Source organism: Astatotilapia calliptera, chromosome 20 (genome assembly GCF_900246225.1).
Source record: "Astatotilapia calliptera chromosome 20, fAstCal1.2, whole genome shotgun sequence".
Lineage (NCBI taxonomy): Eukaryota > Metazoa > Chordata > Actinopteri > Cichliformes > Cichlidae > Astatotilapia > Astatotilapia calliptera.
In genome coordinates, this window is record NC_039321.1 from 26,131,936 (window position 1) to 26,153,158 (window position 21,223).

Sequence of the window (21,223 nt, forward strand, 5' to 3'; positions counted from 1 at the left end):
ATTATGTCATACACACAAGAGAGGTGAGTACAGTCCTGTTCAATATCAATTAAATGTCAACTGTTTTACCAAAACCAAAATATTTTGCAAAATACAAAGCTTTAAGCAAAAATGAAATGCAACAAAAGTGAACACACTTGTGATTACCAATACACAACTTGCGTAATCTTTGATTACTGAACAAAAAGTGTTTTTCATTTGACCTAATTGTGTTAGCATGGTCATAAAATGACCTGTGAATGCCACGACTTTCTTAGTTTTGCACTTCTGGGCTGTTTCTCCTGTATATGCGTGTCTTCATGAGGGCGCTACATGGAAAAGAACTGGAAAATGGGATTCTGAGAAAAGGATACTTGAAGATCAATGACCCTTTTAAAATCAGTGGCACTACAGTCTCAGCTGTAATCAGGAGCTATAGAATAAGCTGTAGTACCACTAATCAGAGCTGCTGTGGCTGTCCCGCTAAAACAACGCCAAGGACAATGTGTTATTTGCAATGACAGGCAAGTGCTCTAGACTTACCACAGGGGTTGTTAATGGAAAGAAGTGCTAGTTGAGTTATATTAAATGTTTAATCGTGCAAAGGTCAGTCAGCATTCTTAAAAGAAATTATGCAATACTTTTAATGCTGCATTTCAAGTTTTTGTGTCTTGTCTTGTATCCCGACTTCCTCCCCTCACTCCCAGCCAGTCACGGCGGGTGGCTGCCACTCCCTGAGTCTGGCTTTGCCCGAGGTTTCTTCCTGCTAAAAGGGAGTTTTTCTTTCCCACTGTCACCAAGAGTGCTTGCTCATAGGGGGTCGTTTGGGGTTTTCTCTGTATTATTATTATTATTATTATTATTATTATTATTATTATTATTATTATTATTATTATTATAGGATCTTTACCTTACAACAGTATAAAGCACCTTGAGGACACTGTTGCTGTGATTTGGGGCTATATAAATAAGTTGAACTAGCACTCTCATGCAAAGTAGTGCATATGCATATTAATGTCAAAAGCTTAATGTTTAATCTTTCTTCTATGTCCAGGTCCAACGGGCTGCAGGTGGAGGGACTATGGTGCCCTTGCCATCATTATGGGGGGTATCACATTCTGTTTTTATCAGCTTTACAAGGCAAGTTACACGACCTCATTTTGTCTGTTTCATCACTGATTTATTTGTTTTAATGTGACCAATTGTTGTGCTGTTAATATGCCACATCCTGACATCTGTCTGCACTGCCTCTCCCTTATATCACATTAAAATTGGTTAGCGTTAGTTTATGATGAACTACGGTGCTAGAATAGAAGACGCCTCTGCACTATGTAACAGCACTTTGGTCTTGTTATTAAAGCTACCCTGCTTTACGTCAAAGCATGATGTCATCTGAGCACATTTTCTCCTCCCCTCAAATAGATATTTTTTTGCTTTAAAAACATCTGCTGACACCACACACAACTACTTTTTTCATTTATTTTTTTGACATTCTACAGTCTAAAAGTATTCACCGTTCTTTTTATTTTATTTTATTTTTTATCAGGCTTAGCAGCCCTTGAACAAGAGCTCAGGAGGCCCCTTGTCCCTGCTGACATTAATCCCATAGTAGTTGTTAGTAGTAGTCTGAGTGGCATGTGGAAGCCATTACTCTTGTTTTAAAGGAGGACAGGAGCTTTAGCAGTAGCTCTTGGACTAGGTGACAGCCCATTCTCCTTTGTGTATGGAGGAGAGAGAAGGGGAGCAGGTATCATGTATGTACATATTGCCCTGCTGACCATGTCAGATGCACTTGCTTTCCTTTAGTGCTGTTATGTCCTATTATTTCCTTTTTCATTACAGAGCTTTTCATAAAGCTGCACATGCACATTCACAGACTGTACCAGTCCACTGTTTCCCACATGCTGCAGTGTTGGCCAGCCACCGGTCACCTGGGAGGTGGGATTCCCTGGTGGGACGGCACAGGTTGCTGTCATGTCACTAGTGTAGCGCCAGTCGCACCATATGTCCAGGCTTGTGCCCATACTTTATTTATGTTATGGTGCACCTTGTAAACACCACACTCTCAGCAACCCACTTATTAATTACCTCGTGTTGACACCCATTTAATCTTTTTCTCTAAAAAGTGTTTATTACTTGCACTGGTGTGGCTGCCTGCCACCTGAGCTGGAGAGAAAACCCGGCAGAGAGCTGTAAACTGGCAGTTACTCAGCCTTAAGAGCAAATAAACAAACACAGATATACAGATAATTTTAAGGCAGTTCAGTGGTTCCCTAAATGTATGTGCGGACATTAGCTTTATATGAAACATACATGAAAAGGACTGAGCGAGATGCTCACAAACTGCTCGTCTGGGTAACCCTCTCACTGGGCAGCAAACATCCTCATTTGGCTGTCAGATATACATATCATTTGGTAGAGTTTTGTTTATTTCGTGGCAGAGATGATAAACAGAGTGACATTGTTTTTGGTTTTGGAAGACTATTTTCAGTGTTCACCACCATGTTTTTCCCTGTAGGCTGGTCTCTTGCTTTTACTGTCCTTTTCACAGTTTCATTCTTTTTATAATGTTGAAAATATGCTTTTGGGTTTGCAGCTTTTTGCTTAGAAAAGCAGCAGGTTTTTGACTTTTCTGCTCTATATTTAAAATGACTAATCTGTTATCACAGTTGTTGATTTTCTTACCCACTAATGGTTTCAATACGAACGTGTGTACACACCTATTTTATCATCCGCTCTAGAAATCTTTTCACCTAATCATGCACTTTAGACAGTGACGCACAAGTCCAATAAAACAATGCCATTGACCCTGGACTGCCACGTCTAGGTGGCCCTGTCTTTTCCTCATCTTTCTCCCCCTATCCACTAGAGAGAAGTGTAATATTGTGCCATGCTTTTAATTGCAGAAATACATCCTTCCCCTCATTATGGGAAGCCGAGAGGACAAGGAGCATCTGCAGAGGATGGAAAGCAACATTGCGGCAATGAGTGGCACGCTGACACAGACAGGTGAAGATTAATATCTTCATCACTTTCTCCCTCCTTAACATTTTCCCTCATTTATCTGTCGCCAAAATCGGGGGCCCTGCGCGTTTTTAACAAATGACGCCGCTGTCATTTCGCTTTAATTTGAAATTGCTTGTTTACTGTCAGGCTCGGGCTCAATTAATTACGTTTCGCTGAAAAGCTCTTAACCTCGGAATATTAATGAGGAGTTGGGAAATGACAACTTTTCTTCCACCCCACCCATCCCGTCTCACTCCCCCCTTCCATCCATCTCTCCCCCACCCTTCCGCCCTGCACCAACCTCACCCCCATCCAAACCTCCATCGCCACCATCATCATCATCCACCCTCTTCCCCATAGGTGGGCATAAAGTTCATTTTAATTTTGTGTGCGCGTGTATGTGTCTGTTTGTGTTTGTGTGCATGATGTGCACGAGTCGCAGTGGCACTGTGTGGCGTCTGGGCTCAGCGCTGGGCCTGGTGTGATTAAGTGCATGGTGACAGGTGCGGCTCCCATGTTGGACAGGTGAGGAATCTCAACCTGGCTGTCAGACGTGGAGGGAGAGAAAGAAGCGGGGAGAGAGATGCTTTCCGTGCTCTTCGTCAGTATAATTAAAAATCCAGGGAGGCGTAAATGAGAGAGGCACTCTGAGAAACTTTGGTCTCGTTAGCAGTAGTGTTAAACTAGAGTGTGTTTTTCACCGGAAAGCTACCAATCCCCATTTCAGACAGGTGGCTCTGGCACACCGTATTGTTTGTTTTGTGTTAATGATAATAATTAAAAGGCATTTTATTTCCAAGGTGCCTTTTCAGATTCTTTAAATTAAACCAAATGTTCCGGAGTTCTAAAACATGCAAGGTTATAGGGTATTAAATGAAACATTAATGCCACTTCTTAAAAGAAAGTCGCACTGTTTAGGTAAGCTTTGTCTCAAATGTTATTTGGTAGGCCTTAATGAATTTTTTAAAATTCATATTTCATTTGTAAAACAGGTGTAAACCTTATATTATTAATCTATTAGTAAATTGTTTACGTCTCTCACTTGTTTTTCAGGCTCTATAGTGAGAGACCTGTGTTTATGTAGATTTTTTTTTTTTTAGCCTGAGAGACAAAGAGGGGCTGAACTTGATTATAAATACGATCTGATTATTTTAAATACAGACATCCTTTGTTTGATTTTCCCGTCATCTCCAAATGAAAACAAATCGAGAATCTGAGTTTATGGCTTCTGTCACGGACCAACGTAGTGCAGATAAAAATATGGCTGTTATCATTTTATCCAGTCACACCCATGCTATTGTTTTCTGGCTGGCAAAGGTAGGTGGAGGGCTGCAATTGTGTAGGATCGCGTGCAAGGTGTGCCGCCCTGAATCTGATTAACAAATATATGTTCTTTTATGGTAATTTTCTCCCAACTATGCAAACACATTTCCTCTGGCTACTTCACTGCCCATTCTTGCTCTACTTATCACTGATTGGAGATTTGCCAACTTGCAAACCCTGTTTTGTTTGCTACCAAAGACAGGATTTCTCAGTAAAAGTTTATTTTTTTCCCCTCTCCCAGTGTGAAGGTGAGACTCTAAAGGGAGAGAAAAAAAACACAGGTCTTTTCTTCAGTCAATAGAGGGAACTAATTTGCTATGACTGCAGTAGCCACACTGCTATTGTAGTTAATGACTGTTGTAGTTAACAGTTGGGGAGAGGGGTTGCAATTACACTGAGAGTTTTCTCCCCCTGCTTTCTCTTTGTCTTCCTCTCCCTCTCGCTCCTCTCTGCACTGAGTAATAGCGACCGACTGCCTCGCCGCTGCCAATTGCTCGAACCTCCTTTTGTTAAAGTTCATGTGTTTCTCTAGTGCCAGGCGCAATGAGGTGATGTATCCTTTTGAATGGGGACTACATTAGTCTCTCTCGCCAGCCTCAGCTCAAGAGTAAGGGCCTTGACTCCCATTATGATTTGCCTACAACTTCACACAGACAATTAATGAATGGATCTTGGAACTACTTCAGCGCGCCCAGGCTGTAATGGAATTGTGCGGCTGTTTGGGCACTCTTTGTTGGTGGGAGCCATATTGGTGACCAGCTGGCCATTAAAGACAGAGACAGGCCTGGACATATGTAGTGTACATTATATTGAGGTATTTACTGAATAATTTACTGAATGCACAATGTGCATCCCTCTCACAGCAGCTGCAAGCACCACACATCATCTTGCCTCTGATTCTCTCTAACACAAATGCATGCACACACGCACACATCGCAGCTACAGCCTCCTTCTGATTCATGCCTGGCCAAAGTCATTGACTTTATTAATATTCCTGGCTTCATATCTGTGATAACTGGGAATACGAGTCTAAGCCGTACAAAAGAGTCAACTTTCTGGAGAGACATTAAAAAGAGTTTAGCTGCGGACGGCTGAAAATGCAGTGGCGTTGGTAATTCGGGAGGCGCAGCATTACAGGCTGGCAGAGTGACCCACACATCTGGATAAGCTGTTTTGTGGTAAGGTGGAATCGCAGACTAATAGGGCAGCTCTCGGTTTAAAGTGCACACCCCGTCATAGTAACACCTTTTTAAGCACGGGTTGCCATACCATTTAATTTTATTGCCGTCTTTAGAAAGGTTGGTCGCACTCTGGATTACAAAACTCACTGAAAAACTGAAACTGTTTGCACAAAAGTCTCCAGCCCCAACCGGCAGTCCTGCTCGAACTCGTATTCTGTAGAAAGCTTGAAAAGATCAAACGTTTAAGCACCCCACCTATATTGATACAACTCCACCCATTTAAACACAGGTGTCACTGCAAGATATTAGTGTCTTTGAAAGATCAAATATTTTGTCTGTGCTGGTTTTTCAAAAGAAGCCCAGCTCCAAAGCTAGGCGCTCTGTCTTTTGTCCTGGCCTGGGTTAATGTGAGAGCAGGGGTTCTTTACATCCCGTCCAGCCGGCTGCAGCACAGGCTTTTAACCATTGGCCTGACAACCTCAGCAGTGGACCGCCACAATATCTGTTGATGTTAATCCTATTAGGCTTGATTTAACACTTTACACGCCCATGATTTATATGAATGTTTATTGGTTTTCTGTAATATAATCAGCTCGGGGAAACTTAATGCATTGTTTGGTAATACACGCGTGACTGGAAGCAGGGACAACAAACTGTGCCTGGTGTTATTTGAAATCATACACCTTCCTCCAACACCAACACTTGAACTAATTCAATCTTCAAAGTCAATGGAAAAAGAACAATATTTATTAGGATTAGGGGGGACATTTTGTCTGGCAGCCTCCTCCCAAATGAGAGCCTTGTTTTTTTCTTTTGTTGATCGTTTGAGGATTTAAAGATGCATTAGAAGGCAGTGTCTGGGTGGATAATGGAAGGTTAGAGACTGTTATTTGATTTAAGTTCAGACACTAGAGATTAATACCTCCATCCTATGTGCCCCCTCCTTCCCACTATCTACCCCCGACGCCTCGGACCAAAAAGCTGCGACTAAAGTTACCCGGTATTAGCTTTGATTACAATTCTCAGAGGGCCGCTTTGATCAGTGACTCGAGTCTCATCGGTTCTGTCATTGTGGAAAGAAAACAGTTGTTTTGTATCAATTAAATAACTTCATCATAAAACATAAAGCTGCGCGTCTTTTTTTTTCTTTCTTTCTTTTTTAAAAGACTAACTTGAATCACTTTGTCATCTCTTACTCTGCTTGTTCTTCACAGTCAGCCAGCTGCAGCAGACCCTGCTCTCTATCCAGGAGGTGCTGGTCCAGCAGCAGCAGAAAATCCAGGACCTCTCCCAGGAACTAGCTGCATCACAGGTGGGTAGCAGTTTATCAGGAACTCTGTATCCTTCACTTGACAGCCCCAGCAATTTGTTAGAAGACCACCAATACTGAGGTAGAAATCTGGCGTTGTACCTGATAGCGTCGTGTTCCTCTTTTGCCGGTTTTACTGGTCAGCTTTTAGAACACGTACTACATAAAGCTGTGGCCAGTTTAGAATTAAACTAAGTTAAATCTTAATCTGTCCATTCATTAAAGCATGAAAGTTTTTATTCATTACATGTTTATTGTGGACTAACATCGGTGTAATGAAACAACTTTGCGGTGCTGACAGTAAGCGAGGCCACGCTGCAGTTTGGACACCTTTTTAAAGGTCCGTTATTTTGTGATTGATGTTTTTGAGGAAAGCTAGACGGGCAGTAACTTTGGAATTGCAGAAGAGCTCGGTAAACGTGAGGTTGCAGCTCAAAATCTCCAGATTGATGAGGAGAGGGAGGAGGTTTTCTCGAGGCCTCTGTGTACTAAAATCTTTGAGTCATAACTACCCAAGACAGACAGCCTTATTATACTGTATATCATCAGAACACAAGCTACAAAAAAATAAGGTGCAGCTCATCATGGGACCATAATCTTTAACCATATCGTTCCTCTTTGCCTTGATTTTTATAGTCGCTGTCCATAATCTCCTCAGAATTGTAAGTGTTTAGGAGAATCGGACTGAGTGATTGTTCTAAAACTTATGTGCAGGGATGAAATGTTGCTTGCTTTTTATAACGGCGCTCATAAATTGCTTTATGATCTCTGGGCTCTAAAAATTGCCTTGGAAGAGACAATCTTAGACAATGTTTTATGTCCACAGCTTGTTAAGCACATGGGTGTGTAACTGAAGCATCTGGATATGGCAGGAAAACATATGTGGACACATCTGCTTCGGCACAAACAAGGAGGAAAAATATGGATAACTTCCCTGGACGGGGTTCATCAAAAACTGAAGACTCAGAGCTCTTTTTTGTTCTTTCAGGATCTGAGCTGCACATTGTCTCTGTGTAGCGTAGAACGAACACATTGATGGACTAAATCAGCATGTATGATGGGACCTGTGATCTGATTTGATCCCACGCTGAGCTGAAACAGAACTATCTAAGATAGCGTACAGGAGGCCCCGTTTAAACAATGAGTTTCTTCCGGCACAAAGCAGTGTTATTTATTTTATTTATCTCTAAATCACAGATTGGATTAAAAAGTGTCCCCTTCATTTGCTATGAGTGCCTTGTTGGACAGCAGTAGTGTATAAAAAGTATATTTCCCATCAAAACACCCATTAAACAAATCATAAACTCTGCTTTATAGTTATAGTGTTGATCTTAAATTTTCCCTGCGAGTCGGCACGAGGCCCCTCTGTTGTCTCAGGCCGCGGGGGGGAAATTGGAAAATTGTTTTCAGGTCCGGCATTTTTGATGAGAAACACATGTTGGAGCTGGGGAGCTACTTATCATTCACCGTTTGTGGCTTTCAGGGTTTGCTTCACCACACTGCTCAAAGCGCGCCACGCTTAGCAATTATACCTCTCAACGCGGAAATGTGCCTTTAACCCAAAACACATGGAGACTTCTGTTTCCTCAGCTGCTAAGTAAACATTTCTCGTAGTCTGAAACCGCTCAATTGCGGAGCGCGTCTACTGTCCCTAAACTGGGGACCTCATTATGGAAGTGAGTTTAAATACTCTCGCACACACACACACACAACATAGGCTGATTCTGCACATTTCCAGGCTTGAAAGCCTGGGACAGTTTCCCTCTTTTTCACTTTTCTCTCCGTTAAAATGATCCTGTAAAGACATGCTGTTCTATTCTACTTCTGCTGTTAAGCATAGATTTGCCTCAGGATGATTCATCCCTGATGTTAAACAGCCAAGTCTATTTCTGCTCTATTATCATTACAAATCTGCCTGTTAACTGTGTTTGCCCTGCTGTCTCAACTCACTGATGGCTCTCTTTATTAGTGGATACTACATAGAAGATTAGAAACCGTCTCTTTGGCTTGCGTAAGACGAACTGCCAGTAGGAAAGTGCATAAATAGAGTGAAATCAATTGCACTGTACCAGTGTTTCCACTCAAAAACACTCCTCTGGGGAGTTCCTTTTGAAGCTAATTCCATCATAAATATACATGTGTTACAAGAAAACACACTGTCTGCCGGCGGAATAACTGTGAATTAATTTGCCTTCAGACACTCTTAAACAAGGCTTGTTAAAGATCTTATCTTGTTGCTAATGGTCCACAGGCATTTATCTTCATTTAGCCAGATGCGCTGCCATCCTTGGGTGCTGCTAGATTTGGTCTTTTTTTTTTTCTTTGCTTGTAATATATATTTTTCTTTTTTCCCCCTCTTTTTCCTGAAGCACTTAGTTAACCAGCAGACCCCATCACACGCACGCATCCACCCGAGACACATTAGTTACACGGCTTTTAAACCAGTTAGAGGAAATCTTTACTTTGAGCAGTATTTACACAGTAAAAGAAACCGCATCCATCCAGCACAGAGGCGGTTGATAATTTAATAGGTGGCACCTCCCTGCTAGATTGACTTTGCGTTATTTGGGTTTTGGTTGCTGGGTTTATTTGTTTTTTGGTTGTTTGTTTTTATGCATAATGCTCTTTGCGATTTAAAGAGCCAAGTGGAGAATTATGTTCTCCAGTCCTTAGGCCACACAGAGCCCTGCACCTGTACACCAGGAAGTGCAGTAAAAGTCAAACATGAGGGGGGAGGGGATGCACAGGCATAGCTCTGAAGATTTGTTTTAGCATACAAAGCAAAACTCTAGAAATGGAGCTCTGAATACAAGGCTATGGTAGTAGTTTAGCAAATCATGTATTTGTGTTGATGAAGTGAACTGAAAAAAAAATTAAAAATATGAATTATTTACCTAGAGGTATCCAATCCATGTCCCCATACTAGGAACCAAAATCTAATTTTGGATGCATCTCTTTATAGTGACAGAGGAGTCAGTATCCGAATCTCAAAATATATATGTAAATATGGTATATAAGTGTATACAGTTCAAAACAAAACACAAGGACGCATGCATTTGCATAAGAAAAGCATTTCAACAAAAGCAACATATATCAAAGTACATTTAAAAATGAATAACATAGGCAAAAAAAACCCACGGCTGCCGTGGTGTATAATAGCGCACAGGTCGGATTCTGCACTGTAATGGCTGGAAAGAGCTGGAAGTGTCTCTTAAAAGATGCTTTTGTAATCAAAGCTGCTGAGAAATTGCAGCGGTTAAATATTTTGATCAGCAGTTTGTTAAAACATCACAACTGACACAGTCGTGCGGTCTATTGGACATGTGTCAGCACTTCAGGTGGGGCTTTTAAAGCGAGGCGTACTTCAATTCTCTGCAGTCACTGATACCCCCACCACTCAGCCTCCATCCAAACACCCAGTGCACTTAACACACGATTCTTACACAATGTGTGTGTGTATATATATATATACTGACATAATGTATCTCAGAGCTGAAATCCAGCCCTGGCCCAACATTTAATTAGGTTTCTTCAGACTTAATAAGACATATGTCAGAGTTAGTGTTGTGTGACAAGCCTTGATGTGAGATATTATATGGCGCTGCTCTGTAGATAATGCATATTATGTATGTAGCTGGTGGTTAACAAGTCTGCTCTAAAGCCTTCTTTTCTAATGTTATGTGACATAAGTATATAGAAATCATTACAATTCACTTATTCGGAGTAATCGGCCCTTTTTCTTCAGTTGATTCTGCGCCTTGGAAATCTTTTAGCTCAGCCTACACAGCAATTAATTTTTTTCCCATCATAAAATGAGAGAGAAGCAGAATTCAGCCTTATTATACGGGTGCCTTGGGGAGGCGAGGGATTAAGATGGTTCTAATGAGGTGACGGCTGTAATAAGAGTGTCTTCAGCAGGCCTCCAATGCACCACCTCTAAAACACGACTCCTTATCAGCAAGGTTTAGGAGCGATAAGAGCCCCCCCCCTCAAAAAAAAAACCCTCTTTCCCACTCGCCTCCTTTTCTGTCTCCCTTCACTTCTCCTCCTCTGCCTCCTTCCATCCACTGTAAATGAGTCTGATCCCTTTCAGATGTGATTCAATTAATTTCTCTTAGATTTAATTACAAGCGAAAGAGTCCAAGTTATCCCTCTCCCCTCGATAGGGGGTCCACGCTTCCTAACAAGCTTCCTCTGGTGAGTCAGGAGAGTCTTAATTACAGTTTTTACTTTTCTTTTATCCCACTTTTTCCCTTGTCTGCTCCTTCTACTCCCTCTGGTCTTGCCAGTTTATCCTCACGCATGTTTGTATTTTGTGTGCAGGACTAGACTAAGAATGGTTAGCAGTTATCTACTTAACACCTTGCAAAACATTTTCATGGTTAGATAATCGAGTCTCGCCGCAGGCTACGTACATCTGTGCGCAGTTCTTCCAAAGAATGACATTTCCTTTTCAGGTAGCTTTATTTGAATAGTTTTGAAGGGCAGTGTAAAAATTTATGGACTTCTGTGTAACAAATGTCTTTTGTTTTGTTTTCCCGCTCCTGCCTTGTAAATCATTATTTGATGCCTTCTGAAGACTCACTTTTTTTCCTTTTTTCTTTTTTTTAACATGCATAACCCACTGAAAACATCGGTTTCAGGTGCAAGCAGGCAGGGCCTGCAGGTTCTTCCTCATTTCCATGTTTGTTGTTCAGTTAGTAGTTTTATCATTCCAGGCCTTTATCAAAACTCCCTATTTTACAGCTGTCTCAGTCAAAGTCCAGCTTGTTCCTTAAAAAAAATTGCTGCAGAGACAGATTTTCAGCAGCAATTTGCCATTCAAATACTTTTCCATTATACCCTTTAACATTTCATGCTGCACCAATGCCCGTGTATGGCTACACACGCCTTTGATAAAAGACAAAAAGGACAAAACAAACTGCTAAGCTTTGGTCTGCCTCCATGAATGTGGCTATTGTTCAAGATAGTCATTATCCAAAACACAACACACTGGCCTAATCTTTTCTAGATAGTATGGAAAATTATGTAAAAACAGCATGATTCACACTCACTGGACTTTCTGACGCCATAAAGGTGGATACAGTGAGATTGTTTGTCCTTTTTTGTCATCGCCGGCAGTAGGCAGTTGTGAGGTTGTTATGGTGACGGATGACCTGACTACACACAAACATGTGGCTTTTAGCATTTGCATCTACCATGTTTGTTTACCAGCCGGCCTTTTTTTTTTTTTTTTAAGAACCTTTTTTATTAACTCATATCGTTGAAATCAATCATAGAGGAGCTGTTGAAAGTCCTACAGAAAGCTCAATTGTGCTGAAACCCTGAACAGTGCTCGTGTGTGCGTGTTTCACTTGTATTTTTCCTACAGGCCTCGTCCTCAACGAGCCGCATCCTGGACAGCCAAACAGTAGGAGAGCTGAAGGCTGAGATCATCTCTTTGAAGGGCTTACTGCTCAGCAGGTAACAAAGTTATCCCGACCCCTGTCACATGAAACAGGCCAGGTGTGCGCGTGTGTGTGTGTGCATTGAAAGGCTTAGGACTTGGTGTTTTTTTGCACATTTGAGTTCCTTAATGCAGTCCATTTGAACTGTGTGACGGTGTAAAACTGGGACAAAGCACCATCAGTATGATATGCAATTTGATTCATAAAACAACTCATTTGTTAGCATGTGGTAGCTCTTATTCAGATGTGATTTTTGACAGCACTAGGGGTGGGTTTTGATGATCGATTTATCGATTAAAATCGATTCTGGCTCAGATAACGTGATATCGATTCATTAAAATCCTGAATCGATTTTTTAATATAAATTTATTTTGCCCTAAATGCCAGAATCTCAGGTGAAACCTCACAAAATTTCAACAACCACCAAACAGCTAAAACAGTGAATAAGAGCAGGAACACGGATTCTGCACATAAATGTAAACACAAAGCTCGGACCCACCGACGGATCAGAATCAGTGAGATGTCGCCTTTCTCACGGTTGGGGCTGAAAGCCGACAGCTCGCTGATTCTGATGTTTCGGCGGGTCCGCGCTTTGTGTTCACGCCCTTTTTGCGCTGATTCTAAAGCTGTTAGTTTGATCTCTCTCCAAACAATATTGACCGAACCAGCAGCAAAAGAAGATCCAAACTACGCTTCACATAAACATCGTCATGGATTCCCTCTGACTTTTGCTGTTTTGCTTCCAACATGATAAAATCACACGTCATGCACAGCTCTCTCTCTCTTGCTCTCTCTGTACTTCAAGAACAGTTTCCTGTCTAAAAATCTGTTTTCTGTATTATTCGCTTGCTTGTTACGCTCAAATCTACCGTTATTTGCAGCGCTGTCGGCCGCTGTTTTTTTTCCCTTTTACTTACTTCCAAAAAGAAAACCTAATTTCTGCTGTTCAATGGGCTACTGAACAAATTGAAACTTTTTAAAATTATGCAAAATGCAAAACGCCGTGTCTCTACTAAAACCGCTGTAACTTCAGAGGTAATGTTCATATGTTGATTAATGGTTTTCTTTCGTTTTTGATGTACTGCAGAGTATTTTTATAAAATCCCAGGCCAGGAAAATCACCTTCATGTTTTTCTGTGTTTTATCTTCAGCTACTTTGACACAAAGGCTTCTGCTGTGATGCTCACACCTTTTATAAAGTCTTGCGAGTGTCAGCTTCCTTTTTATAGATACAAAAAAATGTAAATGTACTGATCTTAATTAGAATATTTCTGACTGTCTGAGGCAAAATTTCCCAGATACAAATCGAATTGAATCGAATCGTTTCGGGACCTTGTGAATCAGAATCGAATCGATTCTAGAAATCAGTGACGATACCCAGCCCTAGATGTCACGTCTTTTACACCACACATTAAATCAAATTTAAACTGCCTATCCAACACCTTAAGTTTACACCTGCACCTGGTTATTTCATTTCATTGAAACTTGTTTTGGTTTGTGTAGAGTTAATAGAAGCTACTGACACATTATAATATATATTTTTAAATGTGTATTTCTAATGCAACACCTAGCAGCAATTGTATCATATTTGCAGATGTTGTACATTAATTTTGAGCGTGACAGTTATTTGGTGACTATTAAACATACCTTGACAAATTTACATTCAGTGAACAGTGATCTGTTGTCATCACATCACTAAAGCCTGTTTGCTGAGTAAGGCTGTGAGATACGGTTGTTAATGTTAGTGGACCGAAACTCAAAGTCCATATTTTGTCCCTGGAGGTCTGAGTTTACACTCTCAGAAAGCGTGCAACTAAAAAGCTCTTTTGCAATCATTGCACACTAATCAAAAGCTCTTACCAAAACTAAAATTTTAACACCTTTTTAATTTTAAAACCTGCCTGGTGTAAATTTAGCTGATATCTACTACAGGTTTGTCACGTTGAGCAGCAGTTGACTGCTCCCAAACGCTGCTGCACATTTGGGATACATGCAAGATCTGTGTTTCTATGCCAGAACAACACGCCAGGCGTGCTCCCCCAGACACTTCATGACCTTGTATTAGACCCCTGACAGACTGACCCTAGGGGATGATTTCACAGTTCAGTGACAGAAAAACTGGAGAGCCTGCTTCAAGGTGGCGTTCTAACCTGATGGGCTTGTGCAGTATTTTTTTTGTTTGTTTTCTTTAAGACAAAAAATTGGAACTCACACCTTTGTTCTAAACTACTTTAGATTACCTGAAGGTTTGTGTACTAATACATAAGAAAACAAGAGAACACACGATAATCACATCAGTCTTTATTATAACATTTCGTGACTTGGGTGGGCCAGTTAACATACATCAGGCATCAACTGGTGTTAGTAACAAAGGTGACCATTAATATACTCCAGTTGATCTGATGCAGCTTCATAAAAAAAATCATATTCATTTTTTACAAAGTAAATAAGATTGTAAAAACTGAGAAAATCTCCTAATCCAGATGGAACCCGACTTTTTAGGCCAACATTTATACTGATACAGAGTAAAACCATCGATACGATGGCTCATATTGCTTTTTTGTGAAAAGAGTTGATGATTATAATGCTTTAGCAAGGTCATTTGAAAACTAGTCGGCTACCAGTACTGAGAGGATGTTGCTTCACTCTGCAGCGCAGTCTTGTCAGCTGTGATGTCACTCTGCTGCATTCAGCACTGACAGCATTATAAACAATAGACTTGGAGCTACTCTGTTGGACAGACTGTGCAATGCTATAAACTTTGAAAATTACTTAACTGCAAAGTCTAGATGTACCTATAGTGTGATGGTTAATAATAAAAAAATGTGCAAGGCCTTTTCTGTGAGCGTGGTGATAGACGTCCCCTCTTTCTTTTCAGCTTTGTTCTGCAATCTAGTCAGCCGCAGCCCAGCTCAGTCAGGCCCATTAGCATGCATGATTATGTATTAGTGTCTATAATGAAGCCTGAAGTAAGAGTGTACATCAGAAAACCTGCGAGGACGAAAATTGCCTCAGTACTGTGTAGTTGAGCTTGTTTTCTTCCCCTCATACATTCTAATCAGTAATAATCCCTTTGTCATTTGCTTTCTTGACTTCATCCTGACTGTCACAATGAGTTTTCTGGCAAAGGATTGAATTACAAAATAAAGGCTCCGTATCACCATCTGTCTCCAAACTTGTTCCTTTCCTGTTCAAATGATCCAAAACGTCTCCAAACTGTTTTTTTAAGCACCAAGAAGTGCTGAAACCCATTCAACATTGTCTTTTTGATCTTAAAAGCTGCAGTGGGTGTAATTAAAAAATCTTAGAGCATCTTTACCAGGTGTGATGAACATCTGGCTGTTTCGGGGGGAAGAGAAAAAAACATTTTCTCTGTTGTAATTATGAGAATTACATAGGGTGGTTAGTGTGCGGCTGCATGCTAAAATGCAAAAAAGTGTTGAGACGTGAGCTTGGTTGGAAAGTTATACATGGTTTTGTGGTCATATTATGTCCAAATATGGTTGTTTACATCGTGGGAAAGCTCTTTTCACGTCTTTTGATCACAGCGAGGTTTGTGATGAAGTTGCAATCAGGCCTAATTCTGTTCAACACTGTTGTCTGTCACCCTTTACAGGAAACAGTTCCCCTCCACTCCCTCTGTTCCTAAGATCCCCTCATGGCAGATCCCCCTGAAGCCACCTGCAGCATCTAGCACACCGTCCATTAACCACACCAACAGCAGCAGTGACATCTCCCCTCTCAGCAACGAGTCCACCACCTCCTCCCCCGTCAAAAATGGACTCCACAGCCCCCAGGATGCACTGGGAGGGCCCGATGGAGCCCATGGTATCAATGGAGATATTTGCACCGTGGGCCTGGGCACAGCGCTGCCCCTCGACCAGGTTCGCATGGAGGTGCAGGGAGAGGAGGAGAGGAAAGATGAAGATGAAGATGATGTCAGCCATGTAGAAGAAGAAGAAGAAGAAGAAGAGGAGGAGGAGGGTGGTCTAAGCATGCAGACAGAGGACCGGCGAGGTGGGGACGGACAGATTAATGAACAGGTAGACAAACTGAGGCGGCCCGAAGGTGCCAGCAACGAGAGCGAAGTCGATTAGACCAACATAACAGTACAAAAACACTTCAGAAGACCACCTCTCATCCCTGCTGATAGCTTTGTTTCTCGCTGCTCTCACATACAGGTTTTTCTTGCTTTCTTTCTTTTTTTTGTGAGTTTCCACTTGCTTTTGTCACATCATAACGTTGAGCAGAAGGAGGAGTAGGAGTGCAAGTATAAGAAGAGCCAGACCTGTGTGATGACACACAGGTTACCACATTTTACTTTTCTTCAAACTAAATGACTGTATCCCGAGCCAAGCACTATGTTGTGATGTTTCTTTGAAAGGACAAGTGACAAGCAGCAGTCAAATCAGAATGACTTTTATCAGCCTTTGTGCAGTACTAACCATGTGTGACTTACTGCCTTTAATTTCCATGATTTGATCAGATAATCCTCAGCTTTGCCTCGGTGTCCTTGTGATTGTACTAAGACTCAGACCAAAGAGGCAGCGCCGCACACAATATGTCTGCTGTACAGCGCATCTGCGGGTCAGGAATCATAAGGTGGTGCTTGAGTCTCGGTGTTACCGTGAGGTTCCAGTGGAGCATTAGCAGAGTTTGTCTCACTGTTGATGGGAATAGGAGAGGACAAGCTCTTCCAGGGCCGGAGCTTTTAGCCTCTTTTATGTGTCCTTTCGCATTGGTGTCAGTCTGTCAATAATTTACAAGGCCAGCAGGGTGGCATTTGGGTGAAATAAAACCCCTGAAATTCGAGATTAGAATGTGATGACGGGCTTTGTTCCATGCCGGTGTCAGAGTGCTCATACGCTCAAAGGAGGGGAAGATAAATGTTTTTTTTCTCTCTCCCTCTCTCTCTCTCCCCCCACTTTCGTTTTTCACTGTGGGCTGAATTGTGCATCTTTGCGAGCCGTGTTTGCGGGAGAAAAACCGAAGGCTGTCTGCTGAGCTGTATCTGTGTCTCCAGCAGGGCCGCTGATTTGGTTTGTGAAGTATGTTAATAATCAAATGATCAACAAATAACAGATGTATTAGTTCATGCAGCTTGAAATGTCAAGGAGGCTAAAAGCGGAAATCTAATACAGAAAGCCCAGTTGCATTGTATTATTTTCTGTGACAAACCCTCCGGTCCAAATTATGTAGGGCCTCCTACAGTGAGTAATCTTTACAGAAAACGGCACCAATATTTTGTAATTAAGCTGCAGTAAGACAACGAGCGCTGCCACAGATGGAAGTTGCAGAACTCGTATCACTTTTTCTTTCTCAGTGTGGAGGTGGATGGGGGAAGTAAAAGAAAATTGCCCCATGATTGAAAAGGAAAGTAATAAATGAATACTTGACTTATTGAATTACTCACTCCGTCTCTAGCTAACAAGAAGAGTCCATGAGTGAGAAGAAGGGATATCAGCTTGTGCCATTTCCACTTCCAACACATGGCCTCCATTGGGACACAGAAAAGGTGGAGGGGACACTGCACATTTCTGAGATCCTGTCCTGGCCTGCAGATTGTATGTTTAGTGATTTGAATTGACATTAAGCTTAACCTTAACAGGAAACATTGCAGTTAAGGTTGTTTTGTTTTGTTTCCTTTTGTGTGTACGTGTACTCAGTATGCCTCAGAACCACTGTAGTTTCAGTGACGGGTCCTTTCCCTGTAACTTACTGAATAAACACTGTCTTCACTGCAGTTCTAACTGTAATAAATTTGATTTATCTCAACAAGAATCTCCTATATTTATTTTAAAACCATCAGTGCACGCAGAACACACTTCGCTGCACTTTAGTATTAAAAAACAACTGTACAATTATAGATTATACTTATTGCAAAATTGTTATCAAGCTCAAGTTACACAGAACTTGCCCTTTAGGTCTTCAATTTTTGCTGCTTTTAATAGTCTGGGAGATTAAATGGATTAATATGTTCAGTTGCAGATCAGGTAGCAATTATTTTTGTATGTTTTTCTTATATCCATGATTTTTTTTCTGTTTGATTTGAAATATTTTGAGACTTTTAGCCACACCAGAATCTCTGTATATCAGTTTTTTAGACTTTCTTTTTTTTTTCTTTTGGGGTGTGGTTTCCTTTCATAACCAGCTGTAATCTGTTTGTAACTCCAGCACCAGTCAAGCATGTATACTGTAAGTACATATTCCTCTACTCTAGTTAATTTTCAGAAAGCATGACATAGCAGGGAGTTTTTTTTTCAGCTTTCTCTCCAGAAATGAGTGGACGCGGCTATACATTAAATAGGTGAAGGTTTGTTTATTTCTACAGATGAGTCATTAGTGCCTTTCCTATGGTTTTCAGTATTGTGTGCCCTGGTTTATTACTCAGTTTTCAATTCAGTGAATATGACACTTTTATTTTGCTATCATTTTTTAGTCAAAAACTTTATTTACTTACTTACCAAACACACAGCCAATAAATATAAAAAGCAGAAAATCCTTTAACTTATTATACACATTGTAAAAACAAACAGCAAAGCACTCCAACCACCTATATTGATACTTGCCCAATCTCGTTGACATCAAACGGTGCAGAAAAGTTCAGAGCCCAGTTCAGAGGGGTCGATTGAGTTCACCACCACTACTGGCCAAAACCAGCCCTCCATTGTGGGTGGTATGGCATGTCCCCCCACCTGGAGGTCAAGGGTTTCAGAATCCCCTTTCTAACAATATAAACTAATATTGCAACCAGTTTGGCAATATATTGATAACAGTAAATTTTGATTATTCTTAATGGTCTGGGTGTTCTACAAAAAGTCGTAATTTCCTTTTCCGAGACTAGGCTGTATGTGAAAGATGGAAAAACCCACTGTGATGATGCTCATTGTTTTTTAAAGCCCCCCTTTTTTTGTTTTTGTTTTTTATTATTGCCACCACCATCATGGGTTTTTGTAATCAGAGGTTATAAAAAGAGCACAAACACGACAAAGAAGTCTGCAGCAGTGAAAGTCCATCCACGTGTCAGTCAAAGTGGCCACGCCTGTAACTTTAAAACTTGTTATGAAAAATGACCCCATGTACAGTTGTCATGATGGAGGAAATTTGCTGTAGAGAAAATATTTTTGGATCTGGATGCAAGCAGTTTTATTTCCGCTGTTAAGTTGGGCATTTTAACACATGGCTTGACTCACTTTTGGAGCCAGACTCAAGGAACTGCAGATTTTGGCCCTTTTTTTCAGTCCTGGAGGTTGCTGCATGATGACCGCAGAGTTTGTTACCACACAGTAAGTCTTGAGAGGATTTCAAGATCAGAGCAAAAACGGGCCACAAAATGCCAGGGATGACCTGAGGTACCACCGGAGGAGGCGAGTTCTGTTATCTAAAACCATAAAGGTTTATTTTAGCAGATCTGCGCGCTCAGCTTTACGCTGTCAGATTAAACCAAGAGGTTTTCCATATGTTGTTATTCCTTGTCAAAACCTGGTGCCTACATTACCTACACTGCAAATCATCAGCAGACACCATAGCTGGCATTAAGAGTGTGTAAGTAGTGGCTAATGTAGACTTGACTTGCTGTGCTATCATCACATTTCATGCTGCTTCCTCTGGAGCTTCAAAGATTTTATAAAACCTTTCCTTCCTTTCTTGCACATTTGCAGAAGTACTCCTTTACAGACTTTCGTGGAGTTCCCCTTTAATTGAAGGCAATCCGATATTTATCACTTTCACAGCAGAAAAGTATTGGACTCACTGCTTCTACTTGGCGCCATATTTCAAACGGATGAAGCCGGACTGGATTTTACAGCATTTGTTTTATTTTTTTTTAGCTGTGTATGAATGTCAGTTGTTGAGTTGAGTTGTTGTGTTTCCTAAAGTCATTTTAGCTTATTGTCATATCTATCTGTAGTAAACTTTTAGGCAATCTTTGGAAACAATTCAGTGAACCTTCATTTCCCTTAAATGTACAGCTCAGGCTGCTGATGAATATGTGGCCTTCTAAGCGCTGACATCACAGATCAAATCACTGCCACAGTTTATTTTCTCAATGTGTAGTTTTCTGTGGATGGGCTCAAAAAAAAGCATTTTTCCACCTACACAAGGCATTCTTATTGCCATACGTTATCGAGTGTATGAATTTAATTTATCATAGTCTAAATGATCAATAGCATTTCACATATTGATGAGGTGTATAAACTTCTCTGAAGCTTGATACCACATCCCTTTGTAATCCATTAACCTCTCCCTGGAGTTCAGGCCAACCTTAGATTTATAGGGACCTACAGTAATAAATCCGCTTGTACATCATTTTGTGTCTTGGGGATTTTACAGTGCATTCCAGGCAAGAAAGCGCCATCTATCCTACCCTCATATTCTCATCTGCATTTTAATAGCTTCAACAACATCCGAAACAATTTGCATTCCCTTTCAGAAACCTTGTGACTGTTTAAATGTATTCCCTGGTTAGGGATAGCATATTAGCCACTAACCAGAGCCTCTCGGTGTGGTAGAGCTGTGAAGGATTGGTTGTCCAAAGCAACACCTTGGTTTTGACACCATTTGGCTCCCCGGTTGGGAGCCTTAACCTCATCAATCTTGCTGCTAAACGGAGAGCACTCAATAGGATAGTGTATCGACGTGCTCTGAACTCCATTGTTCACTGGAACTGAGCACTCAGCAGGTTAGAGGGCTGAGTGTCTCCTTGGATCAATGCAAGGGCTGTTAGCCCATTGCAGCAGCAGAGGGCTACCGTGGCTCTGTCAGCATCGCACACACACACGTGCGCACATCATCTCCACTCATTTAAAACTCTTTGACAACCTGAGTGTTGATCCTGGCTCAGTTTTTGTTTTTGCATCACAGTGATTTGGGGTAATTTACATCCTAGCAACACAGATCCAGTTCTTCAAGCATCAAGCTCCACCCAGTTTCCAAACATCTGCCTCCAACGGGAAGCATTCTGTGATTTGCATAGGAAA

General features: G+C 41.2%; 1 protein-coding gene across 1 annotated transcript in view; it reads left to right on the forward strand.

Moving 5' to 3' along the window:
• The window catches only part of pex14 (peroxisomal biogenesis factor 14), a 44,707-nt gene extending 26,687 nt beyond the window's left edge, over positions 1-18,020 (forward strand). Inside the window, exons 5-9 of the mRNA XM_026153687.1 lie at positions 1,034-1,119; positions 2,886-2,988; positions 6,704-6,801; positions 12,170-12,261; positions 15,862-18,020. Coding sequence (XP_026009472.1) covers positions 1,034-1,119; positions 2,886-2,988; positions 6,704-6,801; positions 12,170-12,261; positions 15,862-16,342 — 860 coding nt within the window. The 3' untranslated portion in view covers positions 16,343-18,020. The remainder of the gene's footprint in view (positions 1-1,033; positions 1,120-2,885; positions 2,989-6,703; positions 6,802-12,169; positions 12,262-15,861) is intronic.
• The last annotated feature ends 3,203 nt before the right edge of the window (positions 18,021-21,223 follow it).